Genomic DNA, 20,788 nt, shown 5'->3' with positions numbered 1-20,788 from the left:
CTGGCCTGCGCCTTTCCCTTCTCAGTCCACGTAACAGCCACAGGGCCCCGGACTTTCTCGTAAACTTGAACTTGTAGCACGCTGCTCCGTTTTGAATAAGGACTGCCATGGCTATCCCTTCCTTCAGCCCAAGGGTGGGCAAACATTTTTCTGCAAAAGGATGAAAAATAAATACTTTCTGTTTTTCCGAATATACTGCATCTGTTCAAGACACTATGTAAATGAATGGGTGTGGCTGGGTTCCAGATACATTATTTGTTTATTTATTCATTTATTCAGTTTTGATACCAGGGATTGAACTCAGGGGCACTCGACCACTGAGCCACATCCCCAGCCCTTTTTATATTTGATTTAGAGACAGGGTCTCACTGAGTTGCTTATGGCCTCACTTTTGCTGAGGCTGACTCTGAACTCACGATCCTCCTGCCTCAGCCTCCCCAGCCTCTGAGATGACAGGCGTTCACCACCACGCCCGGCTCCAAAGACACTTTACGAATCTTAAAATTTGCAAATCATGCCATTTTCAATGTCCTTGAGTATTCTTCTTTGGATTGTCTCCTCCAGCTTTTTTTAAATAACGAAAACCGCTGGTTTGTGGCTCAGTGATATAGCACTTGCCTGGCTTGTGTGTGGCCCTGGATTTGACTCCCCGACCCTCAAATAAAAATAAAGAGTAAAAACCTTTCTTGACTTATAGGCTGCTTGAAAACCGGCGGGTGGGCTGGGCCTGCGGCTGTGGCTCAGCGAGGCCCCCATGCCTGTTTGTGCCCCTGGAGCCCTTTGAGGACTGCAGAACCAACCGGCTGCGGGGACAAGTGGGAGGAGCCCAAAGTGACCTGTGAGCTGAAGCAGACTCGGAGGGCAGCGGGGTCTCTAGCGCCTCACCCCATAAAGCAACTCTCATTTTCCAGCCCTTCCTATAAATGGCTGAATGCGCAGCAGGGCAAGCGGGCCCGCCCTCTGGTCGCCTCCTGCGGGGAGACACAGGACCCCCGGGGGGTCTGCTCCAGAAAAGAGGCATAGAGAACCTGAGAGCCTGCGAAGGAGACGTCACCCGGTTAGAGAAGCCTTTATGGGGTGACACCGACATTCATGTTGAGATGGCGGAGGCTGCAGGGTGGCTCAGGGGCTGAGGCAGGAGGATTGCTAGTTTGAGGCTAGCCTCGGCAACTTAGTGAGGCTGAAAGCAACCTAGTGAGAACCAGTCTCAAAATTTAAAAAAATAAAATGAAATAAAAAGGGCTGGGGGATGTGGCTCTGTAGTTAAGTGCACCTGGGTTCAATTTCTGGTGCCAATAAAAAAAATAGATAAATAAATAAATAAAAAAAATTTAAATGCCAACAGTGCTCAGGTCAAAAAACCTCAGTCTAAGGGAAAAACACAGAAAGACCTTGAGTTGGAGAGGAGGAAGATGTTGACGTGGACCAGGTGGTGTGATTCCAAAGAACCGCACAAGATGTCATTGGAGAGAATGGCAGGGGCCAGACCAACCACGCCTTAGGGCCCTGGAGAGGAAGTCACTGAAGTAAGAGGCTGGCAAGGCCCCGAGATGCATCTTGCTGTGGGCGCCCAGTGGATTCGAGGGGAGGCTGGCAGAAGTCCCATAGACCAGAACTGCATGGGAGAAAGTGGCCAGACCACTTGAGACCCCTTGGGAAGCATGTGACAGGAGAAGGGCTCCCCAGAGGACAAGCAGCCAGAATGCCAACCTACCCTTCTGCGTCTTGGAGCATTAATCCATATCTAAGTACCTGCTCAACTGGTTGAATTAAATTGCTGGGGCAGGCTGATCGTGAGTTCAAAGCCAGCCTCAGCAACTTAGTGAGGCCCCAAGCAACTTAGCGAGACCGGGTCTCTAAATAAAAATAGAAAAAGGACTGGGGATGTATCTCAGTGGTTAGGCGACCCTGGGTTCAGTCCCTGGTAGGAAAAAAATTAAACAAGAAATAAAATTGCCAGGCATTGGTACAGTTGGGGTGGGTGAGGAAACTCTCCAGGACTCTCAGGAGGAAGGGAAAACTACCTACCTCTGCCCTTATTGGAATTTAGTCCCAAAAGTCCAAAAGGGGAAGGAACAGGAGGTATTGTTGCTCTTACAGCATATATTCCTGCAGGGTTGTAGATTTCACTATTGTACTTTTATTTTATGAGGAATTGAGACCCGGAAAAGTTAAGTTGCCTTGTCAAAAGACAAGAAGCAGATGCCTGTTCAAGTAAGGCAAGTACTGTACCATGGATACATCCACAGCCCCTGTATCTTTGCATGATCATGATCATGATCATGATTATGATTATTTTGAGGTGCTGAGAATTAAATCCAAGACCTCATGCATGCTAGGCAAATACTCTTCCACCACTGAGCTACATACCAACCTATCTTAATTTTTGAGAATGGCCTTAGTTTTTGCTTCACTGGGATGCAAATTCCATGAGAAGAGAAATCATTTCTTAATAATTGTTGAAGGAAAAAAATGATAAATCAATGCGACAGATTCCCTGTTGGAAAGACCCTATGCACTTCCCCCAAAGCATCAGCAGATGGCGCCAAAGGAACGGCCTCGCAAGGGCGCGCCGGGCGGTCTGGAAGTCCACTAATTCTATACCCTCCCTACCCTCAGCTCAGGCAAACAGGTAGCCCTGATTGTTTTTCCCTGGGGAAGAACCAATTGGCAGTGCTGATTGACTGCAGTTCCCCCTTCCGGTTTTGACCTCTCTACCCCAACTCGCAGAGGAGGATGTTTCAAGAAACCAGGGAAATAACACCAGGAGAACTTTAATGTCAACCAAAACCACAGAAGTGTCCCCTGCTCCCACAAGCTGGACAGTCATACTTTCCTTGTGATTCCCTTTGGAGACAGTCTTGGGGGCCAAGTTAAGGGTGGGATAGAGGTTGGCGGGGAATTTGTTTCGGGGAGCTAAGATTTGTGGGGGGTCGGCATAGGGATAGATAGGTAGCTAAGCTTGTTCCAAATCAACCTTTTGCCTTGACACCAGGAACAAACAATCCATCGCTAAGTGGCCATGCAGGACCTAGAGGGGTGTAATAGGACAGGGTTTAGGGTTCCTATTTTATCAAAGGGGAGAAAAGAGGAACGACCCCCCCAGCCCTGGAACATTCTGCAATGTCTAGGATGTCTCTTTATGTGTTTGTGAATGCTCATGTGCTGTTCATATGTTTAGCTGAATAAAAAGTGAAAGAGCGTTCAAAGGGAGAAATTCACCCACTGTGACCTCCGCCTTCCAACTCGAGGGGTCTCCAGACATGTTAGGACTCAACCCCGAGGTGGCACAGGCTTTGCTGGGTGATAGAGATAAAAGGAATCATCCGCACTGAAAGAGGTACCATCCTTTACCTTATTATTTTTCTGCCTTAGGGAAAAGACTCAAGTGACCCTCAGGCCCCAAACTCTCCCCTTCTGGCCTGCATGCGCATGCATGCTTGCATGCACACACACACACACACACACACACACACACACACACACACACACACACACACTCAACTATCTTCCCAAATTCAAACACCCAATTTCACCAGGGGGCTTTACTGAAAGAACTAAGATCCAAAAATGATCCCAAAGAGGAAAACTGCCCACATCAAAACCATATTGCTATGATGTATGTCCAGGCCAGGGAGCCCCCAACCTTGCCCCTATGGTCCTCCCCCACAAGGGGGGCCTCCCTGACAGCTCCTTTTACCCTTGATCTTGAAGTAGGAGGCATCTAGTAAAAAGTAATTTTGTTTTATGAAAAGTGGTTGCCTTTTATTACCTGTGATAGTGGAGGGAGGGTGACCCCAGCAACAGGAAATTAACACAGGACGTACCGGGGGCGATAATGACTGTGCATAATCATTTGGCTGATAAGTTAATATCATTAATTAATCAAGCAATTATATAGTGCCTGAGGCCCTTGGGGTCTGTAAACTTAGCTTCCAAACGTGTGTGTGGGGGCAGAGTCTAAAGTTAAATTCTACCTAGCCAAGATCATTCCAAATGTCCCCTTCTCCCATTTCTTATTGTCCCCCCAAGGAGCTGAGTGGCTCTTAATTTAGTTAGGCTGTCATGTCTCTGAGAGTCTGAGAGAAATGATAAGGTCCCCTCAAAAATGCACATATGCACAATAACAGCGTTTTGTTTGTGTTTTCCGGGGTTCGACTGAAGCCGAGCATCCCCACCCCGGAAATGGCAGCTCATGGCTGCGGGCCTTGGGAGGGGTTCTGGGGGAGGTGGGTGCTGCTTGGCCGCGACACTGTCAGCGCCGGCCTCCCAACCAGCTTGCACCTCGGCTCTCTGCCCGGGAAGGACGGCTGGGGCTAGGGAGGCGGCCGAGGGCACTGGGAGACGGAGGAAGGGCGCCCCGGGTCCCCCGCATACACTCAGATTAAAAGCCACGTCCCGATCGCCGGCTCTGGGGACCCGGGTGGAAGACATGGAGCATCAGAGGCGGCAGGAAATTCGCCTTTGGTGCCTGCAGCGTCCTTGACGCTCGGGGACCCTAGCGAGGCCGGGCCGCAGGTTCCTGGCCCGCCGCGCGGGCGGGGAGAGCGCAGCGGCAGGGTTGGTGGTGAGCCCGGGAGGCGAGGCGGCCCGGGAGCAACTCGGCAACCCGAAACCAGAGTCCGGGTCATTGGTGGGAAACCCCAGTGGCCAGGATCGCATTTCAAAAGCTCAAGCGGACTGGCTGACCGGTCCTAGGTTGGGGTGGCTGAGGGTAGGGGGAGAGGAACGCAGTGCCTGTCCAGTTCCGGTGCCCCTCAAAGCCCACTTCTGCCCCCTTTCCAGGCTGCACCCAAGTGCTGAGATCCAGGACGCAAAGCCCAGCCTCTGGGCTCGGCCGCTATTTCCTACCCAGGCAATTCGTTTTCCCCCTGCCCAGTGGGCACCAGACAGAGGCCTGGCTCTCTAAGTGCGTGGGGCCACCGTTGCCTGGGCAGGGGGCTGCGGGCTGGGCACCCCTTCTCCACTTCCTGGGTAGAAGCCATCTCTCCACTAGTGGAGTCCTTGTCTTCCTGTTGGAGGTAAAGAGTTGGAATTAATAGGCAGGGAAAACTTTTGCTTAGATTCCTAGAAGCAGGTTAGGGTCGAACCAGAAAAACAGCAAACAATCCTTGTGCCCGCTGAGTCCCCACCTGCAGGCCACCCAGCACCGGTGCCTGGTTAGAGAGCACAGCAAAACCTGCGGACGTGAGGCAGGATCTGAGGCTGATGGAGGAAAGCTGAGTCTTGCTCCCTGACAGTCTCCCCGGCAGGGGAGAAACCGGGTAGTTAGCATGGTGGCCCTGCTGTCCCCGGCGGCGGCGCGAGCTCTATTGTCATTCATTCCCTCTCCCTTTCGGCTTCCCTCCGGCTCAGATCTGAAGGAGACACGGTACTGCTTTGGTGCCCGGCTGCAGGCATTGTAAAATGGGTTTTTCCGTGCACGACTCACCTGGGTCTTAATCTACCTGGGAAAGAAGGCCCCAAACCCCAGGGACTTCACCCCCATGGGTGTTTCGGGACACAGAGGAGAGTGGAACTCCGAAATAAAATCGGTACTTCCACATTGCACGACAGATTCATGAAGAAATGAAAATGTTGTGTGAGAGAGAGAGAGAGAGATCCAGAACACACCCATATACTTCTCTACATCCGGGACATAATCACTGCAGGTAAGTACTTCACCTGAATTAGTAATGGTGATTAGAGAGGATTCTGGTCCCTTAATTTCCCTGGGTGAACTTGGGTAAAGTGACTTAGCTGTTCTGTGACTCAGTTTCCTCCCTTGTAAAATGGGGATGAAAGCCAATCACACCCCATAGGGTTAACTGTGAGGAGGACGACAGGAGGTTACTTTTGCGGGGTGCTTAACCGAGTGCCTGGCGCGTGCACGTGGCCCCTGTATGCCAACTATTTTTATTATCGTTGTTATGTGTACTTTGAACGCCGACATCTGCAACATATACTTCTTGATTATACGCATCTTGATTATAAAACAACCAAATGCATCTACATCCGGAACTGTCTTGCGCATGAACTTCTAAATCCAAATTGGAAGAGACGGCTACAGATGGGGCGCTCACAAGTACACGCAAACACACACATCCTTCCCACACCTGCAGCTCCTGGCCTCGATTGGAAAACACCCAGGAGCGGCCCAAAGGTACCCACAGCTATGGGCACACACATGGAGCCCAGGTCGCCTCTCGGGCTCAGAGCTACACACTCCACCAGTCTCTCTTGGCTGGGTGCCGGGAGGTCAAATTTGGGAACCAGCGAGGCAGAAAGTGCGCGGACGCCAAGCGTTTCCAGCGTCTTGCAGCGCCCGGAGGCGGCTGCCTGTCTGCTAGCTTAGGGAAAAGGTCAGACCCGGGTTTTCCTTCTTGGATGGAATTTTTTTTAGGGCCTACTCGTCGGGAACTTTCCCCGCACACCAAAAGGGCGGGTCCCAGGACAGCGCTGATCCAGAGAGAGGCCCTAGGCGCGCACACACACTCGCCGCCTTGCACACACCCCTCGCTCCTCTGGGGCTGCGGGAACCGGGAGGAGGGAGCACAGGGTCGTGACCCCTGCCTCTGCCCGAGCGCGCCCTTCGGCCCCAGCAATTAGCGCCGGGAGGTCAGCAGGAACCCGGACGCCTTTGCCCGCGGCTCAAAGCTCAGCAAAAGGCGACCCTACCCCCTCCCTCGGCGGGTCTCAGACGCCAGGGCGCTGCCCGGCTTGGAGCCGACCTTCCCAACGGGCGGGGGCCCGAGGGCTCTGGCAGGCACCCGCATTTGTCACCTCACATCTACAAATCACCAAGTCGCTGGGCCCTGCAGGCTTCCCGGGCTGACCACCGCCGGGGGCTGTAAGAGCTGCTGCGCCCGCCCGCCCTGGCCTTTGTCCCCGTAGACGCTGCCAGGTTAAGGAACGAAAAGTGGCTGTGATAGAGTAAGAAAGCCTAGGGAAGTTGTCCCCGGGCAGAGCTGGGGGTGTGACTGTTGGGGCCAGGGTGTCCTTCCTCGGTCTCCTGCTCCCGGGCTCGGGTTAGTCCCTGCCAGGGTCGATTTCTACAAGGAGCTGCAAAGACCTTGGCCAGAGGATCACGAGCATGCCCGCCCCCCCCCAACACTGAGTTTCCGAACATTCCTTGGAAACCCAAAGGAGAGGGCTGTTTTTCTCATCTGAGGCCCAAACAGGAATGAAAGTGATATCCAGGAAAGAGACGACGGCCCTTCTTCCGACGGGAGTGGGGCTGACCGGGCGGGTTGCGGGCTGGAGGTGGCGGGGATGAGAAGGGGCAAAGGTGAAGCGCCCAAGTTCCGGGACCCGGGAGGCGCTGGGGCGCCCAGCAAGCCGCAGCGACCAGGGCGCATTTGTGGGCCAGACAGATAGGTGGCACTCGAAGCCCGGAAAAAAAGGCGAAGGCGCCTGTCCCGAGTGGCCTCGGCGGCCGCCGCCGCCGCCACCATAAAGCCCGCGGCGAGATTGCGACCGGCGCCAGGTGAGTAATAGACAACGAAATCCAGAGAGATTGCAAGCCGTTCACCTCCAGTCCATCAGCGCCGGGAGAGTTACTTATTAACATCGGTATATACAAATAAGATATCCAGGAGATTAAAAAACTGTAAGGAGGAAGGACAGCCCGCGGGACCGGCTGGACACATGTCTGAGCACTGTCCCTAAATTTGGGGGGTGGGGTGGGGAGTAGGGAGGAGGTAAGAAATCTGGGCCGAAAAAGGAACGCGTTGTCCCTCTTCGAGGCCGAGTTATTTCCTCCCCAATTGGGGGGCGCACAGCTGAGCCCACTACCACCTTGTCAGGCGCGCGGGCACCGAGCGTTGTCGTTGGGCCGAGAACCAGCCCCACTCGGCACCAGCCGCCGCGCCGAGGCTGCGCGCCCTGGGAATTCCTGGCCCGAAGGGGTTGCTCTGACCCTAAAGGTCTTCGGGCCCTCCAAGCCCTCCCCCTCCACTCTGGTTGTCTTCCCTCCCACAACGGGAGACAGCTCTGGAGAGGCCGTGGGGGTCCCCACGTGCCTGGCCGAGGATCGAAGGGGTTTTGTCCCCCTCTCCAAAAGGTCTCGACCTCGATCCTCTCCAAGTACAGGACCAGGGAGGGAGAGGAGGGGGGTCCTCCTCGCCGGCCGTTCAAGAGGCCTGAAGGTGACAGGGACGTGGGGCCGGGCAGGCGGGCTCCGGAGGGGGGGCGGGGCGGGGAGTCAGCCGCCAGGCGGGCTCCAGTTGGGTCTTTGCGTCCTGGGCCCCAGGGTAAGAAAAGGCCTAAGGACTAACCCTGGAGAAACTTCCCTTACTCCCCCCGCCCCGCCCCAAGACATATAGACACCTCCGAGGTGAGCCTGGGGGTGGGGAGATTAAGAGTGACATGTCCCCACCATTTTTTAAATTGAACATTTTAAAGATAAATTGAACTTCAAAAGACAGCTCCTCAGACGCATGGATTCTGGTCGGAGGGGAGAACTAAGTAAAGATGTTAGCCTGGGGGCGACTTTTACCTTGAGGAGGTGAACTATGCGCCCTGGAATTACCTTCCCTATGCACGGAAGACTTCCCTCTTCCCTCCCGTGACACTGCTAAATTTGCGCAGAGCTATGGGCGCTTTGCTCGCCCATCCAGAGGACGGATGGGGCCTCGCAGAGGCGCCCGGGGCCAGCCTGGTGGGATCTGAGACACCCGGACTGCCGGTGGGGTGGGGGTGAGACGCCTTCCGCTTCGTGCGTTTCTGCTCCAACCTGGCGGAGAGTCATCGCCTGGCCAGCGGGTCTGGTCGCCTGGGGACTCTGCTAGTCTTTTTCCCGCGCCCAACACACCGTGCAGGGAGATATTTTTGACTTGGAGTCCCCAGATCGTTGTCAAAAGGGAGAGCGAACTTAAACCGAAAAACGTTCCTGGAGCTCCAGCTTATTTTTGGTCGGATTCCTGTGGGAAAAGCTGACTTAGGGACAGGGCGGGTCCTTTTCTATTAAAACTTAAGACTCTGAAATTACTATTCTTTCCGAATTCTAATCAGGCCTCTTTTTCTCTGCCGTTTGCTCCCAATTTAAAAGTATTTTCAGATTGAAGGGGCTCCTTGGGCTGTATGTAGTAAGGGACTTTTGTTCTTAGCTTTGTAACTTGAGTGACATCTCATTTTGGTTGACTGGGGGCGGTCTTCAAATTATTTAAAGGCAAGGAAAGGGGGGGGGAGGCCAGAGAAGAGGCAGAATCTTTTCCTGTTCTCTACCTTCAGGGAAAGTTTGGAGAAAAGCATTTAACACAAGGCCCAAAAACATTTCAATAAAAATTTATTGAAATTTCAGTGAAGTTTTAAAGAGGAAAAAAAAAATACAGAAATCCAAAGAACTCGTCAACTATAACACAAAATATACCTTCATGGATTTTTGTCTTTAAACCATCCCTCAGCACCTGACTTTTGAACTGACACTCTATAGACACCAATTCAAAACGCCATCAAGATTGACAACAGTAGTAAATCCCACTTCGCTTGGAGGAAATCAGAGACTAGCAGATACAAATATGAAGAAAAAATTAGGACGTCAAACCCCAGTCTCTGCACGCCCCCCGCTTCCCCCAGCAATCCCAGGACCACTCTTAGGGTGTTATATTTTCAGGAACTTCAAGTGGAGCTGGGAAGTGCTAACTCCTCCCCGATTTTGGCTAAAATAGGAAACAGCACTCCCCCCCCCCACTCTTGGACATTAAAAAAGAAAAATAAATTTCGCAGACAAGTCTTTTGAAAGTGTGGAGATGTCGGTGCAGAAAGTCTGTTTTCTAGTGTGAACAGTCATTCTGTGACCTGGAAACAAAACCGACTAAAAGAAAAAGAACAAAACTCACAATTGCCATCGTATTTACACAGAGCTATGTACAATGTCAATAAATTAAAGTTTAATTTTCCAAGCATTCATATTCCACCTATTTACATGAGTTATCAAATAATTACATAAATACTTTGTCTAATAGTCTCGCTTCTTCTTTATTATTTTTTTTAAAACCTTGTTATTGCATATACAGGAAAGAGAACTGCCAAAGGGGACGTAAATCCGGCTACAGAGCTCAGATAAAATAAATTCAGTTTTTGTACCCCCATCCCACTTCCTTGGGGTTGCTGACTGGAGAGCACAGGTTGAGGAGGATGGGGTTCTGTTTTGTCTAAAAGCAAGCGTCCAAAATAAAAACCACAAATATATTACTGTGGAACATGCAAGAAGAGACCTACAGCGGCTCTTAAAACATCACAAGAATATTAAAAAGACACAGATTTCCTTAATATAGGTTAAACAAGAATGGCAGGGACTTCCCTCCCCACACAACGCTGTTCAGTAACTTATTGAGAACCCATATGCAAGTCCCTATAAAGTTTCTGATCTTCACAAACAATCATGTTAATGTATTCATTTGCCCCCGGTTTTTTTAAAAAATTTTATTTGTTTCCACTTGACACGGTGAAGGAAAAAAAAATATATATATATATAAATCCACATCGAGGGAAATGCCTTTCAACACCTCTCCCCCCTGGAGGGCTCAGCTACCTCTTTCTTCGGCCACAGCTTCCAGACCAATCTGGATGGAAGTCACTCTGGACACAAATGATTCACTCCCACCCGGATCGCTCAATGCAACAGTGGTTTCTGAGCCCCCAGAATCTGAGCCAGATCCGGGATATATAAACCATGCCAAGAAGACAGGGCCTGTCTCTAGAACATTCTCTCCAGGGAGTCCAGCGCCCCTTCCCAGGCAGGACTGCAAAAGGAAGCGGGTAACCCCACGGCCCCGTGGTTTCGTTTACATCCAACAAAGTGCACTGCAGATTTGACTGAACTGGAATGAAGAGACTTTCCTGGGAGGGGGTCTAGGGGGACGCGCTGCGGGACCTGTCGGGCTTGGCTTCCAAGCCGCTGACCAATCGCTGGATACTCTGCAGTTCGCTGGTGGCCGCCTCCTTCTCGGAGCAGAGTTTGGGCGACAAGGACACAGAGCTGGAAGAGAGCGTGGAGGAGCGGCTGTTCAGTTCCGAGCCGGAGTCCACGGCCACCGAGGCGGGGCTGGAGGCCAGGGCGGAGGCCTTGCCGTCCAGGGGCCCCGCGGCCGGCGCCATGGACGGCAGCGCGGTGGCCAGCAGGCTGCTGTTGTCGGGGACCGGCACCGGGATGGAGTAGGGGCTGTAGCGCAGCCGCGGGCGCATGCTGTTCAGACTGAGGAACGGGTGGCGGTGCACCGAGCTGGAGGCCGCCGCCGAGGAGGCAGCCGCCGCCGCGGCCATGTACGTGTAGGGGTAGGGGAACAGGCTTCCGAAAGGCGACATGGCCAGGCCCTGGGGAAGGAAGAGAAACCACACAGCGAGTCAGGGGCTGCGGGGCGGGAGGAGCCAGCCTCCTCCAAGTCCTCCCCACCAGCTGGGCCAGCCACAGAGCCCTTTCATTTTTGGGGAGCAGGGGATGATCCCTGTCTCCAGGCTCAAGTCTCCGCTCTGTCACCCCAAACACTGTGTCTGGCCCTCCTTATATGAAAAATCAGGGAACAGCAAATCATTCATATACTGATTGAGGACTGGTGTTTGGAAATTAGCTAATGGCCACAACTGTCACCCACAGCAGCTGGTCCACAGGACCTAGAACCACCCCACCCCCAAAGGTTGGCTGCACCTGTCATGTGGGGCTTCAGATTTAGTCTAGCCCGCAGAGGTGACTGAAGGAAAACCAAAGACATGTTATCAGACTTGTGTTTTCTGGGGGGGTCATTCTTATCTAACTGTAAAAGGTTCCCAAAGGAGACCCCCAAGTAAGTGTGGAAGATGTGAAGCAAAGCGACTGGAGGGGGTGGATCAGAGCGCATTTGCTATCAACAGAGACAAAGAAATCACCTGGCCTAAGAGGCCAGTGTCACAGGTGGGAAACTGAGGTGGCCCAGGGATGTCCTCAGTTCCTAAGTGGCAGCAGCAGACTCTGCAGTGTAGGGAGCTGGGGGTGCCCCAGGCCTACAGGTGCCACTAAGTGTTTGAATGCCCAGACAGCCTCACGGGCGCCCTATCCCTGCCACCTGGGACAAGGTCTCCAGAATCCTGCAGAGGTCAAGAGAGGAGCTGAGAGAGGCCCCAAGCCAGCCCCTTTCTCAGCCCCCTCCTCCCTGCCTTTTGGCTCTGGCAAGGGAGACGAATGTGCTCAGACAAAACAAAAGGCGAGAGCTTGCAGAAAACCCCAGAGAACCTCTTCCCCGGGTTCAGAGCAAGCGTTCTCAGCGGCCTGGGCCTGCTCCCCAGCACTCCCGTGCCCCAGTGCAGCTGTCTGAACCACAGGCAGGCCTGCCACAGCCCTGCTGGTCGCTCTGCTCTGACATTTCCCACGTGTGTTCCAACTGTTAACCCTTTGGGGGACAGGCTGGCTTGCCTGGGGTGGGGGTAGGGAGGAGAGCTCTGAATTGGGAGGAAAGACTGGAAGAAGCAAGACTGAATCCTTATCCAGGAAGTCACTTCCCATCTCCAGGCCTCAGTCACCCTCTTGTCCAATTCCAGGGGGGGAGAAGGGGGGAGGGCTGTCTGTTTGACACTAAAGAGACATTTAGCTCCAAAGCTAGAATCAAAAAACCCTGAGAGAGGCGCCTGGGACAGAGCCTCAGCTCCACCAAGGATTAGCTGTGTGACCTTAGACAAGTTACTCAACGTCTATGGGCCTCTTCCTCTCCAGCGGAAGAGTTGGAGGTGATAAAAGTCCCACTGAAGGTTTAGGTCATGAGTCAGAATAGCTGCAGTGCCTAGAAGAGAGCGGGTTCTAGGTACGCACTAGGCAGCTGTTATCTCTGGCTCCATCGACCGCGGGAAGCAGCCCTTGGGAAGCCTTTTTCTTTGGGGGGTTTGAGATCATGATGACTCAATGAGCTAAGTCTTGCACCTAGTAATGGGTAGATTAAAAATAATAGTATGTAATTACTGTTATTATATATTATTATTATTTTTTGAAGGCAAGGGGACTGAGTGAGAGTCTGCAATCCACCGGCCGGAAAAGCAGAGCAGCTGACGCAGGGAGCGGGACGCATACCTGAGAGGCCAGGACGTGCTGTTGGAGGTGGAAGGGCAGGGTGGCCGCGGACGCCCCAGACAGTCCCTGCGCTGCGGCGGCAGAGGCCATGGCGGTGGAATCCAGGCCCGAGACGCCGGTGGAGGCCCCGGACACCGTGGCCAGCAGGGGCCCCATGCCCGCGGCCATGCTGGAGAAGGCGCCCCCCATGGCGAACTGGCCGGGGTGCAGGAACAGTGGGTGCCCGTTGAAGAACTGCTGGCCGGCCAGGCCCGGCGCGAAGCCGAGGCCGGGCAGGGGGCCCTGGGCCAGGTGCGCGGCCGCGTCTGTCTGCACCGTGAGCGGCGCGAACGCCTCCTTGCCCGGCAGCGCGCGCGCCTCCTCGACCTTGGCCGTGGCCGCGCCCTCGCGCCCCGGGCTCCGGCGCTCGTCGGCGCCCAGACCGCGGGTGCTGGACGAGATGGTGGCCGGGCTATGGCGCGAGTCCGGCGACGCCTTGTCCAGCCGCCCGCTGTCCCGGGATCGGCCGCCTGGCTCGGCCGCAAAGAGGTGAGCCTTGATCGCCGGGCTGCCCTTGTCGCGGCACGGCTCCTCCGACGTGGTGGTGGTGATCTTGGCCGCGTCGCAGGCCTCCGGGCCGTGCTCTTCCTTGCTCTCGGCCTCCGCGTCACTCTCAGCCTCGCTGGGACACAGATCTAAGCCCAGAAGGGAAGGGAAAAAAAAAAAAAAAAAAAAAAAAAAAAAACGAAGCGGAAGGGCGTTAGCGTCAAGTGCACCAGCGGGGATCCAGTTCCCAGTGTGAATCTCAATTGGCTGTGGAACCCTGGGCAGGCCCCTTAGCCTTGGCACCTCAGTTTTCTCATCTGCAAAATGGGGAGGGAGGATACCTAACACCTTAGCTTTCCGATTCAACAAGCTAACAATGAATTTAAAGTATTTGGAAGGAGCTTAACCCTCCTTATGTAGAAATTCCCCAAACCAGTAGCTCTTCTTATGATAATGAACTGACTCTCCCCACCCCCAACAAGTCTGGATGGAGCTCCTACAGTGTCAGAAAGTTTACAGGCATTTCTCCATTCGATTGCAAATGAACTTTTTAAACTAAAAACTAAGTTTCTTTAAAAGTCACAGCTGAAGCACATTCCAATTACCATCCGTCTTTGTTCCGTGAGTGAGATGCAGATCAGCACCTTCCACAAATTTGTAGATTACTTTGGAAGGATTTGTTTGGAAAGAATCCTGACATCTGAATTGGTCCTGGCAGAAGCAAACACCCCTCCCCCGCACACACTCGAGTGAGCCTTCTCCGAGTTTGCCCCCAGAGCCTGCAACAAAATGGGTGACCTGCAGCTCCCTGTGCCCCAGGACAATCAGAGACTCCTTCCTTTTCCTCTCTCCACACCCTCTGTGGGTGTTCTACCGAAAAAAAAAAGGGAGGGGGAGATCCTATTTTATGTTTAAAGCTTAAATGGATTGAAGACATTAAGGATTTCACTTAGAAACAGGTTTCCTCCAGTTGAGAGACTGTGTGTGTCTTTCCAAATAAATAGTGCTTGCTCTTTAAACACAGGAAACCAACTGGGGATTTGAACCATCTCCTCATCCCCTTGCCCCACATCTCCAGTGCTCCACGCCCTCCTCCAGGGTTAACTGTGGTTCTCCAGCCTAATGTCTTCTCAGCCCCCTTCTCTGCCGTCTCAGGGACAGAGAATTCCTCACCTCCTCCCAACCCAACACATTTTAAGGTAGAATTCAGGCCAGTGGGTTTGTCAGTAGTTGAAGACTGCCTTGGTAGGGGAGGGGGTGCCTGGGAGGGTGGGCAGAGAGGGAGGGAGAGCCAGAGTTTCAGGTCCCTGTCAGAAATGCTTCTGCCAACACACACCACCCCACCTGAGCCAAATAAGGATTTAGGAGAAGGGTTCTGAGCTTTCCCTGCACGACCTTCTGGAGAGGGGACGCATCCGATACTGTTAGTTTTTTGAGCTCTGGCTCCTGTTTACAGAGGTCTGGAAGGGTCTGCAGCCTCCACTGGGTGAGTCTCCAGTCTAGACCTCCATGCCTCCCCACCCCCAACTCCTCCAGGCCCAGCGACCATGGAGTCTGGAGAGGCAGCCGGGCTTACCTTTGAGGTTCGACGTCCCTACAGTGGACACTGCGGGCGAGGAGGCCTGCGTGAAGCAGTTGAAGGCCGCCTGCTCGCTGGAGGACTCATCTGAGGTCCCGTTCTCCTTCTTGTGTCTCTCATCGAACACCCGCATGGACTGCAGGGTGAGCTGCTTTCTGTGGCAGAGGCCCACACCGAGTCACAGACAGAACTCACATTGCCCCTTTGTTTCCCTCACTCCTGCCAAAGTGGCACACACACCTCACTCTGCCTGCCGCCCACGGATGACACTCATTCTTTGAAATCTGCTTGCCCCAGAGCAGCTACACAGCCCCGGCAGTATCTGAGCCTTTAACTGGGGGTCCCTGAGCCTTTAACTGGGGGTCCCTGAGCCTTTAACTGGGGGTCCCTGAGCCTTTAACTGGGGGTCTCTGAGCCTTTAACTGGGAAGCAGAGTGTGGCACAGGGTGGGTGGGGAGCTTCAGTTCCCTTTTTATTCAAGATCAGGGTTTCACTGAGAAGGACATTTGCTTGAACTATGAAACCTTATTTAAAACCAGGAGGAGAGAGGACAGGAGGTGACCAGAGACAGCTGAATGCCAGCCTTGCAGAGGGAGGAAAGCCAGTGTCCAACCCTGTGAACGCAAAGCTGTGTGTCCACAGCCTACCCAACTCCTGGATCGTTGCTAAGGGCAGGAGGAAGTGGTCATTTCATGGTGCACTAAACTGTAACTGTTTCACCAACATGTTAATTGGAGTTAAAATTCACTTACACATTAGAAAAAAAAATGTAATGCTCACCCTTAAGGGACAGGATGGAAATTTGGGGTTATTTTCTGGATTTTAGAACAAAATCTTTGAAAATGGGTGGGGGGAGGGAGAGCTGCTCTCATATATTCTCCAGCTGTCTGCTTAATGCAAAATGATCCATGTACCTTTGAAAGGGGCAGGGGACTAGATTTCTCAAGGGGGCCCAGCTCTGTCTGATGGTTTTTGGAAGACAAGATTGCAAAAATTCCAAAGCATTTTGTGAATGGCCTGGTCCTTGCCCAAGATGAATTTAAATTAATCACAATTAATAGGCATCCCTCTATAATCCATTATCCTTAAAGCTTGTCTTCCAGAGACAACGATGGTGTAGACTCATTTGTTTCCTTAAAGGCTACAAGTAGTACCTAGAAAAATTGTAATGTACATCCGCCAAGTGTACTGAGGGGGAAGTAAATTAGTTTCTACCTGCTCTTCTTAGAATAAATTCCTGAATCCCACTTCTAACTAACACTTGAAAGTTTAGTCCTAGAAACGTAATTTTTCCCCTCAATTATATGAGAAATAAATAATTGTCTCAACCCACCTTTTCTCTCTCCTGCCATTTCCAGTGTCCCGAAAACCTTTTGCAAAGGGGTTGTTGTCTATTTTTAACTGAGTTATCTAGAGGAGGAGACAGAAGCAAGACAGAGAAATTGGCTTCATGTTCTAGAATGTTCTGAGATGCTTCCCCCAGGTCAGCAGTCTCCTAGGAGTCTGGGTGCCAAGGGAGGTCATGTGGATGAGGCTAAAGATCCACAGGAGGCCAAACGAAGGATTCTGGGTTGAAAGTACCCAAAGACATTTTCCCTGGGCAGCTGATAGCCTGCAGTTAGAAATGCAAACTTCCTTGAAGTTGTCAAAAGGGGCAACCTGTTGATCTTAAAATTATATCTTCATTTTGAATTTTTATACAATGTAATTAATCTTAATATATGTTAAGGCAGACTCCTCTGCTCTTAAACACACACACACACACACACACACACACACACACACACATCATACACTCCAACCTTTTCCATGAATCTCATAAACTGATTTATGGGGTTTTGCTACCCTTGGGCTGAAGCAAGTTTGATTTTTTTTCCTCCTAGGGTGGGGGGTGGTTTGAGGAATCCCACTGTTGACAATTACAGATCTAAAAGGACTGAGTGACCCCTGGAGACATTTGTTTTCATTTATATACTTTGCCACCATAATTAGGTGGCCTCTTTGTCTGATCAAAAATGCTACATTTTATTATTACATTAACAACTTAGTTTCATAGGATTCTGGACCTAGAGGGGGCCTGCATTATGCATGCTGAGGAAATGCCATCATTTGCAATCTTTCAAATCCCTTCCCTGGGGCGGGGGCGGGGGTCACATATACCAAGTTACCAGAGGTGGACAAAGAGACCTGGCTGGTTTCTGGCTCTTGAAAGCAGCAGCTGGATGTCTGACTTCAGGTTTTGCACTGGACAGGGAGACCAGGGGATGATATCCTCTTAGTCCCCAGACTAAGGACATCTACCTGGAATACCCAGGTCACCCCACAGGGACCCATGAGAGTGACAGTGAGATCGAGAGATGCAGGATTGGTGGATGCTGTCAGCTGAGCTGAATCCAGCCCTCAGCCTCAGAAGCTGAAGATCAGGAGCCCCAGCCCCCTCTCTCTTGATTACTGCCTTCAAGTAGTCATGCATTCTCTGCCCCTCTGTGCCCATGACCTTCAGGCCATTGGAACTGTGCATTTCAGGTGCTTCCCATTTGGGGGCCCTTCTGACCCCCAGCATCAGGTCCAAGGGAGGAAAAACTCTCAAACGAAGTGGTGACTTTGGCTACCTCAAGTGGAAAGCCACATACAACTCCATTAACATGACCCTGCTGTCAGGACAGGTTTTTCCAACCATGCACACACACACACACACACACACACACACGTACGTGTGTGCTCATGCACACACACATGAGAGCGTGCACAAGGGCGCACGCGCGTGCACACACACACACACACACACACACACACACACACACACACCATAAAAAACACAGCAACATAAAAGGTAATAAAAACCAGACCAGCTCCTCAGGGTTTCTGGCTAGAGGAGAAAAGCTGGTCTCTCCTAGGATTCTCCTCCTTGAATCCCAAAGGATTTTTGCTTAAAAATTTTAGCTCCCCCCCCCAACCTGATTTCTTGATCCTTCTTCCTAAAGGAGAAGAGAATGAACATTGAAAGCAACACAAAACAGCCCCGGGGCTTGGGGTGTAGCGTGATCAGGGACAGTGGCTAAAGGAGCTTCTTGCTGGCAAAATCAGTCGAGCCTTTTCTTACTCAGCTCTGGGTCCCTGGCTAGTGGGGACTTTGGTTTCTGCCTCTCTGAGGTGCCAGAGCCTCTTCCCCCAACGGCTCCACCGAAGGTCAAATCAACAGAAGAAAATCCAAGACTCTCGTCCTCAATTCCCTTGAAACGTTCCCACCCGGATCCAAGGTGGCTTTTTAAAGGGGAGGGGAAACATCAGCATTAAAAAGAAAAACCCCTCGGTTACCTTATCATTCTGGTATGCGGTCACAGCGATGAATTCAGTTTCGGGGAACAAGTATGTCCGAAATGTACTATAAGGGAGTTTCAAGATGTCGTTGGCTCTTACAATGTGGAACCGGGGCTGGTATTTGTGCATGGAGTTCAGAATGGTCTGCAGGGGCAGGCAAGAGGAGATACACATTTTTACAAAAAGATTAGCAGGACAAACGGGATCTTAGGACCCCTGCTGGGCTGACATCTTCCCCACCGGCGGGGTCCCACCGCCTGGGCGTCCACAGATGGTATCTTCTGGAGAATCCAAATTGCTCCTCAATTTCCAAAGGGTGCCCCCCACCCTCGCCATCTAAGGTTCACAGGTACCTTGAACCCTAGCCTACCTGAGTCCCAAAACTATAATTCCCCTGCCACGTTGCGTGATCACTTGGGAAGGCCAAAGTCTTAAAAGATAGAGAAAAACATGCATTTTAATTTACAAAATGATTCAGTACCTTAAGCGCCCACTAATTGACGAGCCCAATCCACTTAAAGCTCTGAAAGGCTGAACTCAGAGAGGAATATTTATGCCCTAATCAAATCAAGGGCTTTAAATGCAATTCCTGCCCGAGGAAGATATTTCCGTGCCATTCACGTTTCCTGGGCCTAATCTTCCTCCTTATTCCTCGCTTATCACTTTGTTTATTTTATTGAAATGTTGGGGAGGGGGGCAGGAAGGGGCAAAAGGTCCCTGGCCTGACTTCTCCAAGCAAGCCAGGTCCTCTGAAAGTTCCTAAGCACTCGGTCCCTGAATCCACATCTCCGCCCTATTTTCAACCGGAGGACCTCACCCTTATTTCTAGTAAACCTGTCACCTTGGCCCAGTTCTCTTTGAGAAAAAGAAAGCCCATTATCAAAATCGCATTCACACCCTTCAAGCAGCCTAGCCAAACCTCGAAAACTTCAGCTCTCCCCAGAAAGAACACGGCTGGCCTCCGAAGAGAAGTAGCATTTTGGAAACAAAACCAACCCTGAATGAACACACTGCTTTGCAACTGATTGCCACTCTCAGTTAGGGGCTTAAGCTTCCCTGGCAGGTGAGACCCTCTACCCAGGACCTGGGCTTGCTTACAGGACAGGAACCCGGGTGTCTTCCTCGCTCCTATTTCTTTAGAACACCAAGGCCTGCACTATCCAGAGAGAAACACCCCGAATCCTCTCCCAGTTCTGCTGAAGAACCGCACACATGTGCCATACTTTCCCAAGAGCAAGCAAAGGAGAAGTCTGAGCCGACACTCAGAAGTTTAGAAGCAACATGAACGCCCACCGCCTCGGAGAGAAGAGAAGAAAGAACATTCTGCAGGAAGCAGCATTGAAACTTACAAATCCGTGTTTGTCCGAAATGTTGTTGGTGAGTTTCAGTTTGTGGAAAGTGACAACTTTGGACATCCACTGTTCCCCGGTAGCCGGGCTGTCGGGGTGAATGTACATTCTCTTTGGCATTTCAGGGTCAGCCTTACCCGCCACCATCCACCGAGAATTGTGAAATTTATATCGACAGTCATCAGCAGCTATAATGTCCATCAACAAAATATATTTGGCCTTTTTATCCAGCCCAGAACATCTCACTTTAAATGGAGGAAACATTCGCCTACAAAAGGAAAGCATGAAAAAGAAAAAAAAAAAAAAAAAGAAAGAAAGAAAGAAAGAAAAGAAAAGGAAAGAAAAAGATAAATCACTCAGCATCTTGGGGGTTGGTTTCCTGTTTATTCTAAAATATTTAAAGGAAGCTGAAAATTTTCTACTGTGACGGATGAGCTTCTGCATTTCAGAGTAGAGCAACAGGGTGCAAAATTATTCTCTTCCACATGGAAGTCTGAAATATGCCCCATTTCTCTGTATTTAAATATCTCAAGATTCAAAATAAAGGGTGGCACCACATTTCTGTAGAGTCTAAGGATTTCTTGATTTTGTTCCTACGTGACGGTACAGATTGCCCTCTGTACAGAGAAATTCTTGCCTCTATCTTTTTTCTTTGTGCCTTTAGTTCTAAACAGCTCAGGGTAGAATTCCAGTGAAGAGCTCCGCAAGGCTAGAATTTTCCAACGCCCATTGATGAGAAAATGCTAAACTTATCAAGGAAATAAAGGTCAAGTTGCCCGAGTCCCTCCGGTACAAGCAATCCCGCTGCTGGCGAAATGGAACCGGGCTTCAGTAAGTTCTCCGAACAAATTTTGCAGATTAGGGTGAACTTCCAGGCCTGATAAGCCAGCTGCTCATTCAGTTATTAACTACGGTCCCCCATTCCTCTCGCCTGCCCCAAACTCCAACATCGGGCCACAAAACTGCTGTTTAATTTCACACAAGTGTTGGCATTCTGTA

The 20,788-nt window shown here is 51.5% G+C and overlaps 1 protein-coding gene across 2 annotated transcripts in view; it reads right to left on the bottom strand.

The window, feature by feature from the left end:
• Nucleotides 1-9,248: 9,248 nt before the first annotated feature.
• The window catches only part of TBX3 (T-box transcription factor 3), a 90,874-nt gene continuing 79,334 nt past the window's right edge, over nt 9,249-20,788 (bottom strand). Inside the window, exons 3-9 of one of the 2 annotated variants that reach the window (XM_079151870.1) lie at nt 19,790-20,057; nt 18,811-18,870; nt 18,438-18,584; nt 16,453-16,529; nt 15,117-15,274; nt 13,016-13,689; nt 9,249-11,295 (exon numbers count right to left, since the gene is read on the bottom strand). In XM_079151870.1, coding sequence (XP_079007996.1) covers nt 10,834-11,295; nt 13,016-13,689; nt 15,117-15,274; nt 16,453-16,529; nt 18,438-18,584; nt 18,811-18,870; nt 19,790-20,057 — 1,846 coding nt within the window. In that variant the 3' untranslated portion in view covers nt 9,249-10,833. The remainder of the gene's footprint in view (nt 11,296-13,015; nt 13,690-15,116; nt 15,275-16,452; nt 16,530-18,437; nt 18,585-18,810; nt 18,871-19,789; nt 20,058-20,788) is intronic. The other variant, XM_079151871.1, reaches the window with a different exon arrangement.

This window comes from Sciurus vulgaris (assembly GCF_902686455.1).
Source record: "Sciurus vulgaris genome assembly, chromosome: 8".
In the NCBI taxonomy this organism is placed as follows: Eukaryota; Metazoa; Chordata; class Mammalia; order Rodentia; family Sciuridae; genus Sciurus; species Sciurus vulgaris.
This window is presented reverse-complemented; position numbering and strand designations above follow the sequence as displayed.